Genomic DNA, 22,835 nt, shown 5'->3' with positions numbered 1-22,835 from the left:
CGGCCACATTTCAACACGCAGTAGGCTGCTGTGGCTCGAGGCTGCTGTATCAGACAGTGCGGCCCTGGGTTAGGTGCCAGCCGCCTCTCTAGCCTGGGGCACAAGCTGGTGAGCTGAGCTGTGTCCACAGGAGCCTTAAGCACGATGCCGAGGGTGAGGACAGCCCAGCAGAGGCCCCAGCATGGCTCGCCATCCAGCCTGGCCTCAGTTCCTGGTCCAGAGCAGGGTTTGGGCACTCATCTCCACCGGGCTGTACTTCAGCCCCTGGCACTTCTGCTCTTTGGTTCACTGAGCTTTCTAATCTTGGGACTGGTTTGTCGGCCTGCTCTTGGTGGGGTGAGAAGCCAGGGTGGGTTCCAGCCGGGCCTTTTGCTTTTGTCCCCCGCCTCCCTCCAGCTCACACCACAGCTCACGGCCCCGTGGAGAGTCACGTGTCTTTAGTGTATCTGAAAAATGCCACGTTGGAGCCTTGTTTGGTCTGCTGGGGGGCTCATGGCATCTCTTTGAGTAGGTTCTGGCTCCCAGACTCTAGCTGCAAATAACCTGTTTTCCCTCTGAGCTCATAGGGACCCCAAATTCGACCTTTCTGTAGCTGAAGGTCAGTGCAGGACACTTGCCTGTGCTCCCAAGGTCAAGATGGGCCCTCAGCCAGAGCCCTCAGTCTAGTCTCTTGCCTTGCCTAAATTTGACCTTGTGACTCACCCAAGCCATGGGCACTGTAGGTGTCATAGGTGGTCAGAGGCTGAGAGATAAACCTCCAAGGCCTGTGTCCTCCCCTCTGCAGGAAGAACCTCTCTATCCAGGGCCTCCGCTGGTGGTCCCAATGGCTGGGCATCAACTTCACTCTCTCCTTGGGGCTGTTTTTCCTGACCACGCCCTCCATCATCCTGTCCACCATTGACAAGTTCAACGTCACCAAACCCATCCACGCGCTAAATGTGAGTGACCGTTCTGCAGGGCCTCTCCCAAGAGGGCATGGCGGGTGGAAGAGGAATGAGACCAAGAGCCGTGGGGGCCGCTGAACCAGGAGGCCGTGTCACTAGGCTCATGTACTTTGAAGCCCTGAGCAGGCATGGCCACATTTATTACAATGTCTTTATAGTAACGTTATGTAGATATACATATGTGTATATACTTGATGTATACATGTATGTGTATGTATATGGGTGTGTATATGTGTTACTATAGAGACATAGATACAGTGGAATCCATCTAAATGTTCAACAGTAGGGGTAATTTGAGTTGAATGAGGTATATTCAGTCTGACAGACTGTTAAGCATCCATTAAAAAACTGTATGGACTTTGTGGCAGACGTGGGGTTTTACGATAAAAGCAGAATATAAAATTATCTCTCAGCAATGGTTATAGCGATGTGTGTGCAGGCTGGCTGCTGCGGGGAGTGGGTAGCAAAGGATGCAGAGCACTTCTCTGATTGGGGTGGCAGGATCATGGATCAATTTTTCTTTTTATATTTCAGTTTCTGATAATCCTGTTGTAAAGTTACCTATTCTCGATAGGTAATGAATGATTTTTAAGGATCTTAGATGAACTGATAACAGCTGAACACTCCCTAAAATGGCATCTACTTGGTTTCCCATAATTGGCTTTGCTGAAATATCACTCCACATCCTTTTGTTTTTTTCGATTCCCCTTGGCATTTGGTTAATCACACTCTGGGAAAGCACAGGGGGCTGGAGGGCCTGAGGGCCTGGTCCCTGCTCTGTCATTCCCTAGCTGATGAATTCTGAGCCTTGGTTTTTCCTCTATAACACTCTGCTATGTTATACTCGTGGGGCCGTTGTGATGATCAGATGACTCAATAGATAATAAAAAATACGTAAGTTTTGTTTAGATTTAAAGCATCTACATGTTTATTCCTTTGCCAGTCTTTTGATGTATGGTCAAGGCCTGTTCTTTTGAGGAAGGATCTGCTGGTTAGATTTCCCCTCTGTGTAGTTTATATAAAACACACGCTTATTTCATTGTTTGTGATTCTAGTTTTGGTTTCTTACAGTCAAGCAAGAACTTAAAGATACTTGCAAAGTCGTTCAAAGTATAGAAACCTCCTAGATTTCATTTCCCTTGGTCTTTTACAGTTAATTCACTCTCATCTAATTCAGCAGTTTTGAGAAACTGGCCTTTATCAAGTCTTTCCAATGTATCCAACTTAGTTTTCAAAGAAATCTCTCTATTGCTATGCTCATTTTATCAGAGAAGGTAATAAGTTAATCGAACCATGTAATTGCAATAGCAAGTACAACAGGCATAGATGAGATTGGGAACAAACACGAAGCAGTTCTGGGAAGCTACGACTGGGCCAGTGGGAGCTGAGTGGGCAGGCGGCTGGGGAAGGGCCCTGGCCGTCAGTGCTCTGTCTTCCTTTGGCGTCCGTCGTTGGCTTTCTGTAGGGAATGGAGGAGGTTATCTCTCTGGTCAGTGAGACAAGTGGAGTTCAGCTGTATGTGAAGTTGCATTCTTCTCTCTAAAGAGCTCTACAGGGACTTCCCTGGCGGTCCAGTGGTTAAGACTCCATGCTTCCACTGCGGGGGGTACAGGTTCGGTCTCTGGTGGGGGAACTAAGACCCCACATGTCACGTAGCGTGGCCAAAAAATTTTGAAAAATAAAAATGAGAAAAATTAAGCACTGTACAAATGTCAGGTGCTGTTATTGTCTGTTCAGCCAACATTATCTACCCTGTACCAGGTACAACGTTGGTTCTGGGGGACAAAAGTGACCAAAATCCCAGAGGTCACTGAGTCACCATGCCAACAGGTCATGGCGCAAAGCCCCCAGGGCTCACAGCTCTCTCTGCTATGGGCTGTTTTCTAGGACCCCATCATCAGCCAGTTCTTCCCAACCCTCCTCCTGTGGTCCTTCTCAGCCCTGCTGCCCACCGCTGTTTACTACTCTACGCTGCTGGAGTCTCACTGGACCAAGTGAGTTCCCTGGGGCTCGCCCCCGGGGGGGTGTCTCTGATGCCCCCTCCCCGCCAGCGCGATGGGCATACAGCAGGGGCCTTACTGGGGACGCCCGGTGCATCTGAGGGACTGTGAGGGCTCACCTCTGACTTCTTGCAGGTCCGGGGAAAACCGGATCATGATGACCAAGGTCTACATATTCTTGATCTTCATGGTGCTGATTCTGCCCTCCCTGGGCCTCACCAGGTACATATTACCACCTCCTGCTCCGAATTCAGAACCAGGGTCACAACAGAGAACACTCTTCGAGAAAATGCGGATGCTTTGGGAGTGGTTGCAAATTCCTGACAACATTTAAACCTGTCACACTCACGTGGCATGCAATTGTGCTGGCCCACTGATTCTTCCAGAGATACGATCTTTCTGCCTTAAAAAAAAAAAAAGCTTGAAAATGAAACTTACCATGGACCTTCCACTTAGAGAGAGGGTCTAATCATGGCTTTGGTTATTTTGAGGAGGGAAGTTTCTGTTAAAGCAGGCCCTGATGAGTTACGGTATAATAAGTAGCATCTTAGAGAACCAGGGTAGATCTTGAGATTTGGCCTCTTTTTTTGGTAAAAAGTAGAAAGCAGAAGAAAATGAAAACACATGCAGTGATCACACGGACTGTTGGAAATAAGTTCTTACGGAAATCATTTTTCTTTCAGTTTGGATTTTTTCTTCCGGTGGCTCTTTGATAAAACCTCCTCTGAGGCCTCTATCAGGTTGGAGTAAGTATCAGCCACGCTGAGTTTTGGAGCCACGTCCCCCAGGGGCTGGGGCTGGGGCTGCAGCGGGGGGAGGGTTGTCTGTCCTTCAGGGCCTGTGGACTCCCCGCACCGCTACAGGTTCCTGGCGGGGCTGCACCAGGGGAACTGACTCACTTTGTGCTACAAGTGCAGAAATGGGGTTAATCTTTTAGGTTGAAACTCTATTAGTGGCATTGTCATTCATTCTTTGAAACTTACTTACTGAGAACAGAACCGCCTGGGGAGAAGGAACTGCTGGGTCTCAGTGGTGCCAGGGAAGGGGGAAGGAGAATAATAATTACACTGCAACCAGAATGACCGTCTGGTCCAGGATTATTTTTGCTAGGGGAGAGGAGTTGAACTTATTTCTAATGTGTGTCCTCGTTAGTATTTTCAACTTGTACCGAACCCACTTAATAGTAATAGCTGTTATTTAAGAAGATGCTATGCTAAATGCTTGGTTCTTTTTTTTTCATTTAATCTTTAAACAAGCTATGAGTCAGAAATTTGACTATTTCCATTTTACAGATGAGGAGACTGAGACCCAGACATGCTGAAGAAAAAAAGGCTACCCAGCTAGTTAAGAGACAGAGCTGGGATTCACCCCAGCCCCTACTGTACTATACTTTAAGTCCGAACGTAGGCTCGAATGTTCAAGATAGACTTTTCCAAAGGACCGTTCACAGGGAAGCCGGGCCGTGCCTATCTGAAAGGATAGAGTGAATTTTCTTAAATGGGTTCTCGCTGGGTAAACTGAGGACTTGGGAGCTGGCAGCCGCAGACAGACACACCCATGCCCAGGCAGCTCGGGTCTGGGTCGACAGTGACTTCCAGATGGCCAAATCCGGGGTCAGTTCTGAGTCCCGTCTCTGCTCAGTCACGGGCCCCTCTCCCTCTCGGGGCGCTCAGCTCGCACACCCGGTGGTTCCCCAGGTGCGTCTTCCTGCCCGACCAGGGCGCCTTCTTTGTGAACTATGTCATCGCCTCGGCCTTCATTGGCAACGGCATGGAGCTGCTGCGGCTGCCCGGCCTCATCCTCTACACCTTCCGCATGGTCATGGCCAAGACTGCGGCCGACCGCAGGAACATCAAGCAGGTACAGAGGGTGGGGGTGGGTGCCGCCTTCGTCCCAGAGCCTCCCCGCCGCCCGCGTTTACCCGGCCGCCTGCTAAGTGCCGGGCGCTCTGCTCAGGGCCTCTCAGCTGGGCCCAGGGCTGTGGGGAGAGGAGGCGTAAGGAGCCTGGGTGAGGGCCTGGCTACGTCACCCTCCACGCTGACTCGGGCTGGAGGAGAGAGTGGGGGTTTTTGCATTTTAACCGGGCTGATCTCTCTCTCTCTCTCTCACACACACACACACACACACACACACACACACACACACACACACACACATTTCTTTCCCATGGACCTTCATTTGCATAAATTCTTAGATTACTACAGAGGTCAAAGCATTTTGGGCTGGTGGCATTTGTTCCATGACTCTAAATTGGATGTGTGGGGTTTTCTTTTGATCTCCTTTGCCACCGTGGGAACCATAAGAGGAGAAGTCCTGCATCCTGTCATTTAATCCTCAGAGCCTGCTGTGAGATGGGCGCTACTGGAGCTTGCTTTGCAGACACACAGGCTAAGCCAACGGGAGGCCAAGTGCTTGGCCCAGGACACACGGCTAGAAGGGGCGGAGTGATGTTGGGTCTGACAGAGTCTGTGGAGGATCATTCTACAGTCAGATGTGCCCCCTCTGCCCTTTGGGGGCTCACAGGCCTGTTGTGTAGACAGGATTAGAACAAGAGAAACACTACGAAAGCACGAGTCATTGTGCCTCTCGAGGTCTGGGTGTGAGCCAGGTGAAGCTGGAGGAGGCTTGTGGAGGGACAGAAGGGGCCTTGAGAGGTGAGGGGCGCGGTGAGGTTCCCACTTCCAAAGTCCTCCCGCACTGTGTCCTCCCCGACCACTTGGAGTGCACAGAGGCGGGTTGGTGTGGACCAAACCCCTAAGCCGCTCACCACCTCCCCCTCCCAGAACCAGGCCTTCGAGTACGAGTTTGGAGCCATGTATGCGTGGATGCTGTGTGTCTTCACCGTCATCATGGCCTACAGCATCACCTGCCCCATCATCGTGCCGTTCGGTGAGTGGCCCTGGGGCCGGTCCCAGGGTAGGTGGCTGGCTGATTCTGCTGAGCACCCCAGGACAGCCATCAGCAGGGCGTCATGGGGCCCCACAGACAGAGGGCCTCTTGTAGCCACAGGAACCATAAGCTGCCAAGGAGCCACAGGGGACACCAAATTTAATTTCACTTCTCATGGATTCCTTCCACGGGCCTTCCAAACTGCGAGCTCTCTTAGTACCCCTCCTGGTCTGAGGGCCTCTGCCGGCAGACCGCTTCATTCCTGGTTGATCCTCTGGCAGCAGCTAGGACGGTGCCAGCAGCACTGGTGGAGGCTCTCGTGTTTGTGCCTGGCTCTGGCAGCCACTGTCACTCTCCACGTGGATTGTCACACTTAATTCTCTCACGATCCTTCAAGGCAGGTCTTGTTTCTATCCCCTTTTCACAGATGAAGCACTTAATGCTTTATTAGTGAGGAGTAGAGCCCAGATATGGACTTAGGACTGTTTGACTTAGAAGGTCAAGGTCTTGCAATTAAAATACGCCATCAGGAGCTGGCAGACAAATGGAAGCATCTGGAAGGAAACAGAACACCCAGGAGACTGTTGGCAGTGATAGCTGTGGTTTAGGGAAAGGAGGAAGTTTTAGTTTTCCCTGTATACTCTCTTGTACTATTTTAAAGATCTACAATAGTATTACTCTTTCAAAACAACAACAAAAAAATGTTTTTAAAGAGCCTGACATAAGGGCTTCCCTGGTGGTGCAGTCGTTGAGAATCTGCCTGCTAATGCAGGGGACACGGGTTCGAGCCCTGGTCTGGGAGGATCCCACATGCCGCGGAGCAACTAGGCCCGTGAGCCACAACTACTGAGCCTGCGCGTCTGGAGCCTGTGCTCCGCAGCAAGAGAGGCCGCGATAGTGAGAGGCCCGCGCACTGCGATGAGGAGTGGCCCCGCTTGCCACAACTAGAGAAAGCCCTCGCACAGAAGCGAAGACCCAGCACAGCCAAAAATAAATAAATAAATAAATAATTTAAAAAAAAAAAAAAGCCAAGCATTTGAAGCCCTTAAAAAAAAAAAAAAGAACCTGACATAATAGAAAAGGCAGCACCCACCCACCTGCTGTGCCATCCCTGGGTTTAGACCCTTGGGCATCTGTTGGCAGTGATGGTACAGGGGGTCAGCTTGGGTGGGAGAAGGAAAGGAGAGTGGGAGCGCTGAGGGATAAGGGGAGGGGGCTCAGCGTGGGAGGAAGTTGAGGCCAGGCCTCTGGGTGTAAAATCGCCTCTTTCCCCAAAATGGTCCTAGAATTTCAATGTTCCGTGGGGACAGCAGCACGGACGCCTCTACTCCCTGGGTCAGAAAGAGGCTGGGAGGGAGGAAGGGGAGGTGGGGAGAGGAGAGAGGGGGGGAGGTGGACAGGGCGGGGCGGGGGGGAGAGAAGGAGAAGGAGAAAAAACAGTAGGAGCCAGGACATGCACGTATGCACGTAGACCAGCCGCAGCCCCAGCCTAGCTCCCGGCACAAATAGCCACCTTCAGGAGGAAGGGCGTAGAGTGGCCCCTGCGGCCCAGCTACTGTCCAGCTCACAGCCCTGGCCCTGCAGGCCTCATCTACATCCTGCTCAAGCACATGGTCGACCGGCACAACCTCTACTTTGCCTACCTCCCGGCAAAGCTGGAGAAGAGAATCCACTTCGCAGCTGTGAACCAGGCCTTGGCTGCTCCCATCCTGTGCCTCTTCTGGCTCTACTTCTTTTCCTTCCTGCGCCTGGGTGAGTGGCCCTTCTGACTAGGGCGGGGGTGGAGGGCAGGAGGCAACACCCAGCCTCCTATTCCCGCATCCACACCAGCCAGTCAAATCCCTTCCTGTTTTAAGAGCATCAACTCGGTGTCCAATCAGAAGGTGGTGCCCCAAGGGTGAGGGCTGATTGGGTGCAGCACTGACAACCCAGTTCCAAGCTATCCTGAGGTCAGGTGTAACCTGGTGAAGGCCAGGTCGATTGCCCCAGACAGCCTTACAGAGAAGATGGTCCCTTTACCAGCTATGAAGGGGCTGAACCAGAGAGGGGGAAGCTAGTCCGCGATGCTCTTTGTGGGTGTGGATGGGCCCAGGTCCTCACACTTCACAGTGCGGAGGCAGTGGGGACATGCAGGAGGGAACACTGCCACTCTTGAGAAAAAGGAAGAGGCAGAAGAGATGTGTGACTCTGCCGAGGGCACTGGAGACTGGAGGGAACCGACCCAGCAAGGAAGCTGGCAACTTGCCTTTGACTCGGTGCCCCAGTACCTGAAATCTGACCAGGGATAATGCCAGCTGTTCAGTGGGTCACTCTTTGTGCTCCTGCCTGTGAAGGTACCATCCCAGCTGCTGGAGATGGTGGGAAGGGGGTGGGTGATGCCTTCTCTTCATTTTCGGCCTGAGAGAGAAGCCACACACAGTTCCTGCACCACGTGTGACCTCCCCCCCGCCAAGGCTGGCATCCCTTTGTCCCCAGGTCTGAAGGCTCCCCTCACCCTGTTCACCTTCCTGGTACTTCTGTTCACCATCCTGCTCTGCCTGGCCTACACCTGCTTTGGATGCTTCAAGCACCTCAGCCCTCTGAACTACAAGGTAAAGGGCCCCTCCCCCACTGCTGCCCAGCCAGGGTCTGGGAGGAGAAGACGGTGGCATCATGCTCCATCCCTCCTCCACCTCTTCCCAGATCAACAGCCCTCTCCAGATTTTATTTATCCACGGGGAAGGCGTGGGTAGTTGGGTGTGATGTGTAGCTTCCCTCCCTGCCCCCTTCCCTGCCCACACCATCCTCTCTTGGGCTGCCGCTGGGAGCTTTATGCCAGCTGGTACTGTTATTCTGGGTGTTAATAGTCTGTTGGTTTAGAGGGTGTTAGTTCAGGAAGATCGGTTTTGTTTATCATCGCAAGTTTTTGCTGTTGTCTGCAGACGGAAGAACCGGCAAGTGACAAAGGAAGTGAGGCAGGGGCCCACGTGCCTTCACCGTTCACGGTAAGTGCGGTTCTTAGCCGAGCATGAAAGCCCGCAACGGCCCCGACACACGGGCCCTGCAACCCTGCTTTGATCCTCTCTTGTTAAGACAGAAGTCCCTTGATCACGTGCCAGGCAGGTTTCTGAATTGACGTCATCTGAGAAGGAATCCCTGGTCCCTCCGGATGTTTTCTCTTGCATGTGTGAAGCCACATCCATCACCAGAAGATAATTAGTTTTGCCATGATGTATACCCATCTCCCTTGGTATCAGTTGCCCGCTCACTTTCCTTCTCTGCATATTTAATGCTTGGTGAGCTTGGGCCTGTAGTGAAGCCATACCGCAAGGCCCTGCGGTTTGATGAAGCTCTATCAGAGCATTTCGCCAGCACCTGCCTGTGTGAGGTCCTTTGCTAGACACCAGGAGGGTGTCACAGTAACTCCCCTCTGAATTCAACACATGAACATATTACCTGCTATGGAGGGGGGCACAGTGTTAGAAAGACACCAGGACTCCTTTCCTCCCTGGTTCTCCCTGCTTCCGGCCTCCAGGGTCCTGCTCCTAGGGTGCGGTTGGGAAAGGAAGGTGGAGCCACAGGCTCCCGGAGCTGTGACTCCGGCCTGACAGGCAGGGCTAGGACAGCGCCGATCTAGATAGCAGCAGCGTTCTTTCCAGTGGCTCCCTCTCAGGTTTCAGGCACTCTTATCAGTGTCTGTCTTTGGACCAGCCCCAGAGAAGGTTTCAGGAAGATTCATTACCCAGAGGCACACCTGTGACTATGCCTGCCAGACGGGGCAGGTGGATGATGCAGATCCCTCATTCTCAGCCTGGTTCAGGTCGGCAGCTGGCGTCTGGGATTGAGAGGAAACAGAACCTACACAGCGTCGGTCAGCTGCTCAGAAGTCCCACTGACAGCACTCTAGGCCTGCCCTGTGTAGATAGACCTGTTTCCGACATAAAGTGAGAAATTCTTCTAGAGTCCAGTACCAGGAAAAGTTTTGTTTCCTCTGAGAAACTGGTGTGTGTGCTTTCTTCTCTATGACCACGAGAACGCTGTGACTGTGTGTTCTGGTTTGCTCTGGCTGTTAGGAAAACCTGCGGTTGGCATATTTTAGGTCCTGATGTCCTAGGTTGATGTTATTTCCTTATGTGTCCTTCATGAGCACTCCGTGTGTCTTCTGGCTGGAGGGAGGCGGGGTGGTAGGGGAGGAACGGGCTAGGGACTCTCATGCCCACCCCACCCAAGCACTAACACCCCCATTTGTTGGCAGTCCTACGTGCCCCGGATTCTGAACAGCTTGTCCTCGGAGAAAACAGCCCTGTCCCCGCAGCAGCAGCAGACCTACGGTGCCATCCGCAACATCAGTGGGACCGTCCCAGGGCAGCGCCTGGATCAGAGCCCTGCGGACAGCGTGGCGGCCGCCTGCCAGGAGGCCTGAGGGCCGGGGAGCTGCCGGGCCGGTCCAGACCCGGGGAGTTGGGAGGGGAAGAGACCCAGGTGGAGAAGTGGCTTGACTCCAGCCTCAACCAAGTCAGGACTTCTTTCCACCTGTTTTAAACACAACAGCTCTAAAAAGATGGGAGCAGAAAGGGGGTCTGGCCCTTGGCTGAGGCGGACTGCGGGACTGCCACCAGGTGGTGCTCTTTTCTAGTCCTGGCCGTGGAAAGGGAGGACGTGCAGCCCTGGACTCTCCCCTGCTTGCCCGAGGCTCTGCTTTTTTTTCAAGCCCCCCTTCTGCGTAAGTGCCCAGCTCTGTGGCCAGGATGACGCCCCTGATGATTTTCAGCAGGATCATGTGTTGGCACCGTGTTCCTCCAACCCATCAGTGTGGTGACTGTATCAAGTAAGAGGGGGAGGTACCGTGTGGAAGACCTTCTCCCTCTGAGCCTCCAGACACTGCCCCCCTCCTCCGGGCACACACGCAACGGATAACCAAAGAGTCTGCGGCAACCGCAGGCCTGAGATGGGTGCCAGATGATGGTCCAGGTCCATCCCAGCTTCCCCTTCTGGGTATCGGGCCCTTCACACCCCTGCCCCCGCCCCCCAGGAGTGAGCTGCAGGGAGCAGGACGGGAGCGGGCCAGTGCTGGGCCGCCCCAGGCTCCTCCACATGCCTGCCAGGGTTCTTTCTTTGTTTTTCTGTCACGTTGCCAGTGACACTGTGGCTGGGTCAGGGTCACCTGCGGCTGGCAGAGACAATGAGGACCACTAATAAAATACCCATTCAGCCAGACCGGTGAGATGCAGCCTCTTCGGGGCCCAGTGCGCGGGGCTCAGCCTCCAGCCCTTGATTCCATCTGTCGTCTGTTCCCTCCAAAGGGAGCAGTGCTCAGGGCCTCCTTGAAGCCAAGGGAGAGCTGTGGCCACAGGAGGGGCGCAGCCTCTTGCTTTTTCTCTCCCCACGGGATCCCGCGGCGGGGACGCGCCTTTGGGCACTTGCCGGAGAAGCTGCCTCCCCACTGCCAGAGGCACAAGCCGGTGTGATGGGTGCTGGTGGGCAGAGCTGAGAGACCGCTTCCATCCCCGCTGACCTCCAAGAGCAGTGCTCAGGGCCTCCTTGAAGCCAAGGGGGGAGAGCTGTGGCCACAGGAGGGGCGCAGCCTCTTGCTTTTTCTCTCCCCACGGGATCCCGCGGCGGGGACGCGCCTTTGGGCACTTGCCGGAGAAGCTGCCTCCCCACTGCCAGAGGCACAAGCCGGTGTGATGGGTGCTGGTGGGCAGAGCTGAGAGACCGCTTCCATCCCCGCTGAGGCGAGGCGGGCAGGTCCCCGGCAGTCACTCGGCCTCACCGCCTCCGCTCAGAGCTGCCTCGGGCGGGCACCTGGGAGGACAGAGTGGCCTCCAGCTGGCCCCAGCGGCCCGTCCTGCCTCTCCCAGCCGGGCTGGAGCAGGAGCCCCAGTGCAGACCTGGCAGCTCTGCTGGAAGGGTCACCCCACGTGGGGTTGGGGCTCGACGTGTCACTTGTCCAGCCGCTCTTGGAAGGAAAATCATTTATCATCAAAGCCATGTTGCTTAACAAAGTGTGTGGGGAGTATGTGTGGAGGGGTGAGCGTGGGGTCCCAGCACGGGCAGGGGACGGAAGCAAGCACATTCCTGGGGAAAGGGGCAACTCCACCAACAGGGGACTGGGAGGGGGCCTCCCTGCCAGCCTCACTTCTACTGGGAGCTGGGCTGGGAGACCGGGGGCTTCCGGGGAAAAGGGCGGGTGTCAGGAGGAAGCCTGCCATGCCAGGGTCCTCGCCGGGGTCACTGCCGCTCCAGCAGCCCCATGAACTTGTGGATGTCCTGGGCGAGCAGCTCTGGCTCCTCAAAGGCAGCAAAGTGGCCCCCACGGGGCATGTAGGAATAAGAGATGAGCTTCGGGTACTTGGACTTCATCCACTTTTCTGGGACGTGTATTAACTCACAAGGGAAGGCAGCAAAGCCCATGGGCACGTGGACCTTTATCCTGGAAGAGACAGAGATCTCACTGAGGGGGAAGCTGTGGCCTGGCCCCCCTCTCCCCCAAAGCAGGGGTTCAGGGGGCTGGGGGTTCAGTTTGCTCACCCACGTGGAACCACAGGAGGACAGACCCAGGGTTTTAACCACCCACCTCAATTCCAGCCCTCTCTGGGGCCCTCTTTTCTGGAGGGGCTGCCCCAGCTGGACAGCGTCACCGAGGTGAGGTGGGACAGCCTCGAACTCCCACCTCTGTCCCCCTTCCCTTTGCTGCTGCCTGAGAGTCTCCCTGTGAGATCTGGAAAGGGCTCCAGGGAAGTCCCAGAGCCATCACTGCCACCCTAGGACAGCCTCCTGGCCCTGGGGGAGCCCCTCGGGATGTGTGGGGGCCAGGCCTGGTGTTCCCTCCGTGAGCTACTTCTAATGACAGGAGTCTCTCCCAACACCCCTGACCTTTAAATTGTGTTCTCATCTTACACTCCCAGCGCGCACCCAAGGCTAGGCTGTACTTTTCTGCATCAAACGTCCTCCCTTGAGTCCAAGGCCAGGCCATTCCCCTGCTCCCTGCCTCGGAGGCACCCTCCTCAGAAGCCCCACTGCGGGCTCAGCCGGCCTTACCCCTCATGCTTATTGTCCAGTCTCATGTTCTCTTTGTAGAAGCGCTGGGAGGAGGTGATGGTGCCTGTCGTCCAGTAGAGCATCACGCCCGTCAGCAGATCGTCCAGGGAGAACTTCCTGGGAAAGCAGACCGGAAGGGCCCTCTCAGTGCCAGGTGCAGTTGTATGACAAATAAGAGCTGCCACCTTCAAGCTGTACGCCAGGTGCTATGCCCGCCTGGCTTCCCTCCCCAGGCCTCACTGCCAGCTTGGTGATCTTATCCCCGTGCCACAGGCAGGCCTGGCCCAGGGTCACCATAACCGTGACGACAGGGAATGCAGAGTGATGACCATGTACAAGGCAGGCTGTCATCTTGGGTGGTGTCAGCCAACCCCCTCCCTGACCTGCCTAACGGTTCAGGCCAGAAGGGATGAAACAGGTGAGGTCAACTGAACCCAGAGACTTTGGCTGGTCACCGCTGGGTAGCCAGGAGGTCTGTGGGTAGGATGCTGCAAACGCTGCTCAGAGGTGGTGCCCACTCCCGGGACCTCAGCGCAGGCCACCTTCAGACCGTCCTCAGGGAGGCCCACCCCTGCCAGGCCCTGAGCAAAACCTGATCTCCAGGCAGGCTTTAGAAGGCCTGATCCTGCCCTGACCGGGCACCAGGAGAAGCAGGGCAGGGCCAGCAGCTCCTGGGGCATTTTTATTCACTAGCCCCCAGCTTGCCTCCCACCAAACCTGTGTCACCCCAGGAGGGAGCCATGGGGTCCTGCAGAGACCCACCACCCCCACTCAGCATGGGACACCCCTTTTCTTCTCCAGCCTGGGAACTGCTGAGCAGGTGAATCCCACCCAGACTGCAGAGCCCCACACTCTGGAAGGAAATAATCATCTGGTACCTAATGTGGGAGCACGTGGCCTGTGGACTCCGGAAAGCCCCACTTCCTCCTGGGCCCACCCGGCCCTCTCCCTCTCCTGCTGCTGGGCTCCCTCAGCCCGGCCTGCGTCCAGAGCCCCCGGAGCCCTCCACGGCCTCCCCTCTGCCCACCTCAGCTGCTGCTTTCCACTGGCTGTTCCTCCTGGGCCTCCATTTCCCCACTGTTCCCCAACTCATCTTCCACTCCCCAGCATCTGCCCTTCTTCCCTGGAATAACTGCCCACCGCACCCCAGACCCTCTCGCTCCCCTGACATCACTCACCCCTTCAGTGCTCTCACCCTGGGGGCCTTGTGCCACCCTGAGCCCACCCGACAGTCCACAGACGTGAGGGGACTCCAGCACTACTGACGCCACGCTCTCCAAGCTCAGCTGCCACGTCCTCAGAAGGTCCTGACGTGCTCACCCACAGCCTCCCGCCTGCCCTGCCTGCCTCTTTGAGGAAATCCAAGTTCATGGAGCAGGTGCTCCCACCCCCCCATACCCTTCCCTGCTTGATTCCAGATTTGGGGCTTAGGAGAGCTGTCGCCCCCTTGTCCTGGGCCCTAAATGCCTCCGTCTGCCTCTTCAGGCCCAAACGTCAGTCACCTGCCCCCCCCAACCCCGAATGCCCTCAGGCCTTCCCCTCCCTCCATACCCCTGTCCCCTCTCTCCCATGCCTCCTCACCCTGCACACCGGAACTGTCCTTGCCGCCCAGGCCTCGCGGGTACGCCCCTCTCACTAGGTCTGTCCTCCCAGACTCTCTCACTTCTGGTCCTTCTGCAGCCAGTAAGGCTCCTCCCAGCATCCCTGGATGCGGCCCTGCTGCACTCTGTCTGAGGAGATCTACCCTGTGGCCCCAACTACTAATTCACCAAGAGAACAGTGGAAATAACTCCTTCCAGTTCGACCCGTCACCTGAGCTCCAGATCTGTGAGCCCAGTTACCAAGTGGACACCTCCGCCCGGGCATCCTGGCAGCATCTCCCACTCGGCATGTCTGTGATGAAAATGAGCTCATGGACTTCCCTGGTGGCGCAGTGGTTAAGAATCCGCCTGCCAATGCAGGGGACACGGGTTCGAGCCCTGGTCCGGGAAGATCCCACATGCCGCGGAGCAACTATGCCCGCGCACGGCAGCTCCTGAAGCCCCCTGCTTGCCGCAACAGAGAAGCCACCACAGTCAGAAGCCCGCGCACTGCAACAAAGAGTAGCCCCCGCTCGCTGCAACTAGAGAAAGCCCACGCGCAGCAACGAAGACCCAACCCAGCAAAAATAAATGAAATAAATTAATTTAAAGAAAAAAAAAAAAAGAAAATGAGCTCAGCCTCTCTGTGTCCCCACCAAGCCCTGCTGCCCTCACTCCTGCATTCCCACCCCATCCTTGCTGCCTGGATTAAAGACCATTTGCTGCTCCTCCTGCCGGGCTCCTCAGCTGTATGCAATTAGCTTCGTTGATTCATCAGAAGCCAACTGGCCAAAAATGGTCAGTTTGCTTAATTTACTTGTTTGCTTCAGCTATTCAGATGCAGTTGGTCAATTATATTTTTATCCTCAGAACTACATTTTGCGCCACCAGGGAAGTCCTGAACATCTTTTTAAATGCAATTTTGATAACAAAATGAAAACCAGTCAATGGAAACTGAACAGTTAAAAGAAGCATTTAAACTTGTGAACTGGGACTTCCCTGGTGGCGCAGTGGTTAAGAATCCACCTGCCAATTCAGGGGACATGGGTTCGAGCCCTGGTCCAGGAAGATCCCACATGCCGCAGAGCAACTAAGCCCGTGCGCCACAGCTACTGAGCCTGCGCTCTAGAGCCCGCGTGCCACAGCTACTGAGCCCACGCACCACAACTACTGAAGCCCGCACGCCTAGAGCCTGTGCTCCGCAACAAGAGAAGCCACCGCAATGAGAAGCCCGTGCACCGCAATGAAGAGTAGCCCCCGCTCACCACAACTAGAGAAAGCCCGCGTGCAGCAACGAAGACCCAGTGCAGCCAAAAATAAATATATAAATTTTAAAATAAATAAACTGGTGAACTGGCTTTTGGCAAGTTGGCCAAGTGCTTCCATCTCCCCTACAGCTCTGACCACAGCTTGAAAACTACCACAGCAACAATTTCCACCCTCCTGCAAAAAGATCTGTGTCCCTTATAGAACAGATCTGATCACGTCTGTCCCCTTCTCAAAGCTTCAGTGCTCTTGGTACGCAGCCAAGCAGGAGCTGGAGGGGGAAGCCCGCGGGCGGTCTGGCCGGCCTCACACCTGGCTCCAGGCACTTGTGTGCAAGGAGCAGGGCCGGACCCCTCGCCAAGGTGCTCCCGGGGGCACTGCATTGACCTTCGGGTGCTGCCCAGTGTGGGGCGGGGGAGACAGATCCCAGGGTGAGGCTCTTGGAGGACCCGCCTATAGGAGTGAGTTTGTGGTCTGGCTCCACTGTACCTGCTCCAGCCTCGGGACAAGTTACCCCTTCCAAGTACACCATGCATTTTAATCACTCCAACCTTTGCTCTGCTCTTTGCCTAAATTCTTCGCCCTTTCCACCTGGCAAACTCCTACTCATCCTTTAAGGCCCAGATCAAATAGATTCTCCCAGTCATTTCCCCTCCCTGTCCCTTAAACAAAGTGAATCCTCCTTTCTCTGTGCCCCACAGTCCTTTGCACATATTTTTAGAGCTCATTTCATCAGACAAATATTTACTGAGCACCAACTATATGCCCAGTGCTGTTCCAGGTGCTGGGGCTAGGGCATGGCTTAGACAGAGTCCCTACTTCCAGGGCCAGATCCATTCACTCTTTTCCACATCTTAGCACTGTTATCTGGCACTCTCTGCGTCTCTGAAGGAATAACAAAAGGGATGGGCCCTGGAGAAGGTGGGTCAAGACCAACCTTGATGAAGCTTCAGTCCGACCAGGGACCCAGGAGTCTTACGCTGTCGAGGCTGCAGCCTCCAAGGCTTCGGGAGACAGGACGCCTCCCCATTCTTTCTGCAGCCACCCCGCAGGACCGGCTTCCACAGAGCATGCATTCCTACGGCCATGAGGCCCGGCTCTTCCGGGGTTCAGGGGGGAGGGGCCGTGGGCTGCTCCCACGTCTTGACCAAAAAGAGGCTCTTGCTGCCCTCTGGACGCCCCGGTCCCAGGAGGAGGCTGTTTAGCAAGCGGAACAGTCTTGAGCCCTGCATCCTATTCTTGACCCCTCCACTGTGAGGCTAGACCTTTCTGGGCCTCAGCTTCCTCATCCAAAAATCAGGGTTAGGCTGGCCACAGGGTGAGGATTTGTGGGACATCCAGCAACAGATGGAACTTGCTGACCATCCCACCCGGATAAAGCAAGCAGAGATGAAGATGGCGAGAGGGGAGGTGGGTAAGGAAGGTGGTGCCAGCAGCAGGGGTGGATGGGGTCTCACCTCTCCAGGCCTCCATCCTCCAGGTCTTGGAACTCTGGATTGGTCCAGGTAGAAAACTTCTCTAGAATGTAGGCAGCCAGTCCCACGGGAGAGTCATTCAGAGCACAGCCTGACATGGGAAGAAGCAAGTGAGCGACTCAGGCCTGGGGCTAGGGAGCTGGCCAGCAGGACAGAGCTGTGGTGCTGGTCCCACAGAGCGGCCCCGTGGGCAGGAAGCCCGCGTCAGAGCACAGCTCTACCTTAACTCTCGGGGTGCTCCTGCACCTCACTTCCTTGACCCTTGGCCTTGGAATCCTTAATGGCAAAAGGGGTAACACCTCTCCCACTACCTCTTAGGGATCCATACGCTACATGGGCAGCTTCCTTCAAACTGAAGAGTCTACGACTCCAGGTTCTGTAGGATCCAAATGAGAAATACATATGAATGCTGTTTTTTAAAAGTGGGGTTTTTATGGTTTCTATTCTATGATTAGTGAAAAATTAGAAACAACCTAAAAGTCCAAAATAGGGAATCAGTTACAGATAATATTGATCCACTCATAAGCTCAAAGACTGAGCAAGCATTAAAAATGGCATGGATGGATCTCACAAACAAAATATTCAGCAAAAGAAGCCAGACTCAAAAGAGCACCTATTTGAGGATTCCAATGCATATAAAGTATAAAAACAGGCAAAAGCAATCAATCTGGCAGAGGTCAGAAGGGTGGCTGCCCTGGGCGTGGTGGGTAGTGCCCAGAAGAGGGTACAGGTGGCTTCTGGGCTGGTGGGTCATGCTTTGTTTCTTGAGTGTGTGCTGGTTATATGGACAGATCCCATTTGCGAAAATTCATCAAGCAAAATGTTAGCAAGTTCTTCTGCAGGTCTGGGAGAGGAGAGGTAGGGAAGGACGAGAGGTTTCAGGCGATTGCCTTTTCTGTTTTGTGCTTTTTTTGCATCTTTCAATTTTTTGACAATGAACATGGATTACTTTTATTTTATTTTTATTTTTATTTTTATTTTTGTTTTTGTTTTTGTGTTTTTTGCGGTATGCGGGCCTCTCACTGCTGTGGCCTCTCCCGTTGCGGAGCACAGGCTCCGGACGCGCAGGCTCAGCGGCCATGGCTCACGGGCCCAGCCGCTCCGCGGCACGTGGGATCTTCCCGGACCGGGGCACGAACCCGTGTCCCCTGCATCGGCAGGCGGACTCTCAACCACTGCGCCACCAGAGAAGCCCGAACTACTTTTATAATCAGAGGGAAAAAAAAACTGGTTTTATAAAACACTGTTATGATTATCATGAGCTGCCTAACATGTGTGAGCATGAGACTGTCATGGAAACTCTAAAAGACTTGGAAATGGGCAAAACAATTTCTGGGTATCCTCTGAGTGGAATTCGGAGAGTTTCTAGTGGACCCTTCTGGGGTCATGGGATTGTCAAGGGGACCCCTCTTTCCTTGTCTTAGAGCTATTTTACAGCTCTGTAAATTGTTGAAAACTAATAGGAATGCAAATGATTCTTGTTCACAGAGAAGCAAAGTAGATCCTAAAGGTTCTCATCACATAGTAAAAACCATTTTTTTTCTTTTTTTTGTATCTATGAGATGTTGGATGTTAACTAAACTTATCGTGCTAATCATCTTGCAACAGATGTAAGTCAAGTCATTATGCTGTACATCTTAAATGTATACAGTGCTGTATGTCAGTTATATCTCAAAAAAACTAAAAGAAAAATAAATTTGTCCAGTGGAGATTTACTTGAGTTTTACCCTGTGGATTTTGACAAGTTTTGCATCTATTAGCAAATTTACTTTAGTGTTCCCAATTGCCTTCGAACTGTTCTGTTTCACATTTTACTAGTTCCTTTCTTAATTAATGAGTTAAATAAAATCTTTGACACGTGTTCATTTTTATTTGTATGATGTTCTTTTTAAATATTTTGGGGGTTTTCATTTACATTTGTAAATTACTTTATTGAAAAAATATATAGTATACCCCCCCACACACACAAAGTATAGCTGTGTGATTAATATCTTTAAAAAAATATGATTCCTGGGCTTCCCTGGTTGCGCAGTGTTTGAGAGTCCACCTGCCGATGCAGGGGACGCGGGTTTGTGCCCCGGTCCGGGAAGATCCCACATGCCGCGGAGCGGCTGGGCCCGTGGGCCATGGCCGCTGAGCCTGCACGTCCGGGGCCTGTGCTCCGCAACGGGAGAGGCCACAGCAGTGAGAGGCCCATGTACCGCAAAAAAAAAAAAAGATTCCTTAACAGGGCCCTGATGGCAGAAACGGTTGCTGGGCCCTCTTCACTGTCTTGGGGACACACCCCCCAGGCCCCAGGCCCCCTCCTGCCCCCAAAGCCCCAGGCCTAAAGATCCCTAGGCTTCGTCCTCCCCCCATCCCTGTCCATCCTTGTTTCTCACTGTAGGACTTGGGCTCAGGGGTGGAGGGACCAGGGTCAAAGCCAACAGGAACACTGATGCCGCTCCGTGGGGCTGTTTGGGAATTTTATGACCGCGCATCACTCCCGTCTGTGGAGAAATGCCGTGTAAGGGTGGAAGGAGCTGAGTCTCTCACAAGAGGTTTTCACCCCATGAACCGTGTTCCTGGGGTGGGTGAGGCATCCCCCCGGTTGGGAGCCTTGCTGAATGGAATGGATGTAAGCCCACCCGACCCGAACCACTGAGCCAGGCTTTCTTCTGCCTGCCCACTCACCTACGGTGTCCGGCTTGGTGCTCTGGATGTGCAGGTAGCCGCTCTCCCTCACTAAGTTGAAGAAGATCTTCTTGAAGGGGTACATCAGCTCCATATCCCTCTTGGTGTAGCCAAAAAGCCACCCAAAACGCCATCCCAGGAGAAGGGTCAGGGTGTAGAAATTTCTTAAAATGAATGCCATGTTCAAGTGCAGGCCTTTCACGTGGCTAAGGGCAGAGAAGGGCCAGGGGAGGTTGGGTGGCATCAAGGATGGGGAAGCGACAGGGGCGGAGATGGAGGAGGAAGAGGCCGCAGGGCTGAGGAGCGCAGGGCCAGCCCTCTTCGGCATCTGCCCCCTGGGGTGACCACATGGTGGAGGAGCAGGTCCCGGTCAGGCCTCTCCCAGGACTTGGTCCATCAGAAAGGTCTACTCCCTGACTTTCCCCTCCTCTAACTGGCCCTCTCTGCCTGTGAACCTGGCCCAGAGTCACCAATCCTGTGTGACACCAAGTGGAGGGAAGATCCGCGTCGAAGTGCCCCAGGCAGAGCTGAATGACGGCGACCCTCCCTTGTCTCCCCTGGGCCCACACATACCCTGCCTGTGTGGCCCCCGCTCCAAGGCTCAGACACTACGCCCAGGCAGGGCCTGGCGTGCATAACCCGCCTCCCTGCACATCCACCTCACATGGGCTGTGCACACACACCTGCACACGTACACACACGCCTGACAGCCACCCTCACCTGGGCACCAGCTGGGCCATGTTGGTGCAGATCAGGGCTCCCCAGTCCCCGCCTTGAATATAGAATTCCTGGAAGCCCAGACGCAGCATCAGCTTATAAAAGATCCTGGCAGTGGCCACTGAGTTGAAGCCTGGTTGTAAAGGGGAAAGAAGAACCATGCGGAGGTCATGCCTCGGGTCCTCCCAGGCCCTCTGAGATTCCTCATCTCCACTCGCCCCAGGCTGAGGGGAGGGCAGCTCATGGGGGGTGAGAAGGAATCCTGGAGCCCAAGGGTGGGGCGCCCAGTGCCCAGACGGCAGTGCTCCTGGCGCTGGCCTTGGTGCAGGAGACAGTGAGGGCGCGTGACGGGCTCGGGCCGGTCCCGCTGAGCGTCCGTGGGCCCACGCCGCGTGCGGCGCTTAGTCGGCCTTGCCGGCCCGGAACAGTGCAGGGCCCACACGTGGACCTGCCCTGAGTGGGCAGCTCCTGAGGACACGAGAGTCCAGGCCCTGAGCCAGCTCTGGACAGTTGTTGACTCTGCTCGGTCCCCCACCTGCCACGCCCCTCACATCCTGAGAAGATGCACTGGCCCTTTGGCAATAAAATCGCCCCCATTGCTTCTCTCCCCTCTGGTCTCAGACCCCTCCTTCCTCAGCCTCCTTAGGCTCTGAAGGAAGCTGTCCCAGCCGACTCCCCACCCCTGGGGCAGTGACACAGCCTGCAGCAGCCCGTACCCTTCTTGGAGGATGGCTCTGAGAAGCCATAGCCGGGAATGGATGGACAGATGACTTCAAAAACATGCTCATCGCTCAGGCCATGGTTCTTGGGGTCAGTGAGGAGCGGAATGATCTTGTAAAACTCGTAGAAGGAGCCAGGCCAGCCATGCACCATCAGCAGGGGCTTTGGGGTCTGGCCGGAGGGCAGCTGGGGGGGCTTCACGTGGATGAAGTGGATGTCCAGCCCTAGGGAGACAGAGCACAGTCAGGGTCAGGGGGAGAGGGCCCTGAGGCTGGGGAGGCCACAGTCCCAGCTCTCAGGGTAGCCAATCAGGCTCTGCACCGCCACAGCAGGGCTGCCACCCTCGGCACCCCCATGGTATTGACTAGCACCACCGCTAGTGCTGGCTGAGTGCTTACACGGAGCTCCAGATACCCGGGTAGCTCGCTCGGCCTCACGGCCACCTGCAGCGTGCCCCTTTCACGTGAGAACGTGAGCTCTGTCTGTAAGGCCGGGGCCAGGCTGCTCACGCACGGCTGGATTCCCAGAGGCCAGAATAGGTCCTGGCTCGTGGCAGCACTCAATGAATACTTGTTTAATAATTTACAAATTGCGGGGGAAAAAAGCCCTATATATCCAGCAGTAGAGAATGAAATAGATTATAGTTTAACAGTATACTGTAATATAACACAGTCATCTAAAATGACTTCCCTGGCGGTCAGGACTCCCCGGGTGGTCCAGTGCTTAGGACTCCGTGCTTCCACTGCAGGGGGCGCAAGTTCAATCCCTGGTCGGGGAACTAAGATTCCACATGCCGGGCAGTGCAGCCAAAAAGTAAATAAATAAAATAAAATGACAGTGTCGACGTGTATTGAATATGGAAATCAGTTCCATATACATTGCTAAGTGGTAAAAGCAAACTACCAAGCCATATCCATCGTATGACCCAATTTTTGTAAACAGTCATATGTATGCATATGTTTACACGGTGTGCATAGGAATTTTAAAGTCTGAAGCGATAAACTACAAGAATATAAGAAGTAGTCCTCTCTGAGCAATAGAATTTCAAGTAAATTATTGTCTTTTTTGTGTTATATGAACTTCTAAATTTTTCTACAATGGACATATGCCTTTTTTTTTTTGAAGTGGAGAAAGTTTTTCTAAGGTAGAGTGCTGGGCACTGGAACACCATCCTGGCCAAGGGCAGGTGAATGGATTCCAGGCCCCACTGGAGTCCCTTTGATAGCAGCCCCTTCCCAGGCAAGTGGCCTGGATTGCACCTGGGTGTTCACGGCAAACACAGCCAGGGCTGCTGGCACACCTGGAACCCTCCACCATGAGGGCTGGCACCGATAGCAAGGTCTGTTGTTTATTCATTATACAAATAATACGTGTTTTCTATAGAAAACAGGAAACAAAGGTAAATCAAAAGGGGGGAAAAATCACATTGTAATCCCATGATCTGAAGAGAACATTGTGTTGTCTGTCCAACTTTTTGCAACAAATTTTTTTGGGGAACAATTTTATATTTAGAGAAAAATAGTGAAGCTAGTACAGGAAGTTCCCATATAC

At 54.1% G+C, this 22,835-nt stretch overlaps 2 protein-coding genes across 4 annotated transcripts in view; one reads left to right on the top strand and one right to left on the bottom strand.

The window, feature by feature from the left end:
• TMEM63A (transmembrane protein 63A) overlaps positions 1-11,029 on the top strand; it is a 33,028-nt gene extending 21,999 nt beyond the window's left edge. Inside the window, exons 15-24 of the mRNA XM_007128062.4 lie at positions 785-938; positions 2,832-2,938; positions 3,080-3,166; positions 3,628-3,690; positions 4,642-4,804; positions 5,728-5,833; positions 7,418-7,585; positions 8,309-8,424; positions 8,755-8,817; positions 10,068-11,029. Coding sequence (XP_007128124.1) covers positions 785-938; positions 2,832-2,938; positions 3,080-3,166; positions 3,628-3,690; positions 4,642-4,804; positions 5,728-5,833; positions 7,418-7,585; positions 8,309-8,424; positions 8,755-8,817; positions 10,068-10,235 — 1,195 coding nt within the window. The 3' untranslated portion in view covers positions 10,236-11,029. The remainder of the gene's footprint in view (positions 1-784; positions 939-2,831; positions 2,939-3,079; positions 3,167-3,627; positions 3,691-4,641; positions 4,805-5,727; positions 5,834-7,417; positions 7,586-8,308; positions 8,425-8,754; positions 8,818-10,067) is intronic.
• Positions 11,030-11,775: 746 nt separating this feature from the next.
• Positions 11,776-22,835, bottom strand: part of EPHX1 (epoxide hydrolase 1) — a 34,266-nt gene continuing 23,206 nt past the window's right edge. For all 3 annotated transcript variants that reach the window (XM_007128060.4, XM_028488378.2, XM_028488377.2), the window contains exons 4-9: positions 21,281-21,508; positions 20,568-20,697; positions 19,848-20,053; positions 17,157-17,265; positions 12,854-12,970; positions 11,776-12,245 (exon numbers count right to left, since the gene is read on the bottom strand). In XM_007128060.4, the coding sequence (XP_007128122.1) occupies positions 12,044-12,245; positions 12,854-12,970; positions 17,157-17,265; positions 19,848-20,053; positions 20,568-20,697; positions 21,281-21,508 (992 nt within the window). In that variant the 3' untranslated portion in view covers positions 11,776-12,043. The remainder of the gene's footprint in view (positions 12,246-12,853; positions 12,971-17,156; positions 17,266-19,847; positions 20,054-20,567; positions 20,698-21,280; positions 21,509-22,835) is intronic.

This window comes from Physeter macrocephalus, chromosome 4, assembly GCF_002837175.3.
Source record: "Physeter macrocephalus isolate SW-GA chromosome 4, ASM283717v5, whole genome shotgun sequence".
In the NCBI taxonomy this organism is placed as follows: domain Eukaryota; kingdom Metazoa; phylum Chordata; class Mammalia; order Artiodactyla; family Physeteridae; genus Physeter; species Physeter macrocephalus.
The sequence above is the reverse complement of the archived record's forward strand: the minus strand, read 5'-3'. Positions and strand labels throughout refer to the sequence as shown.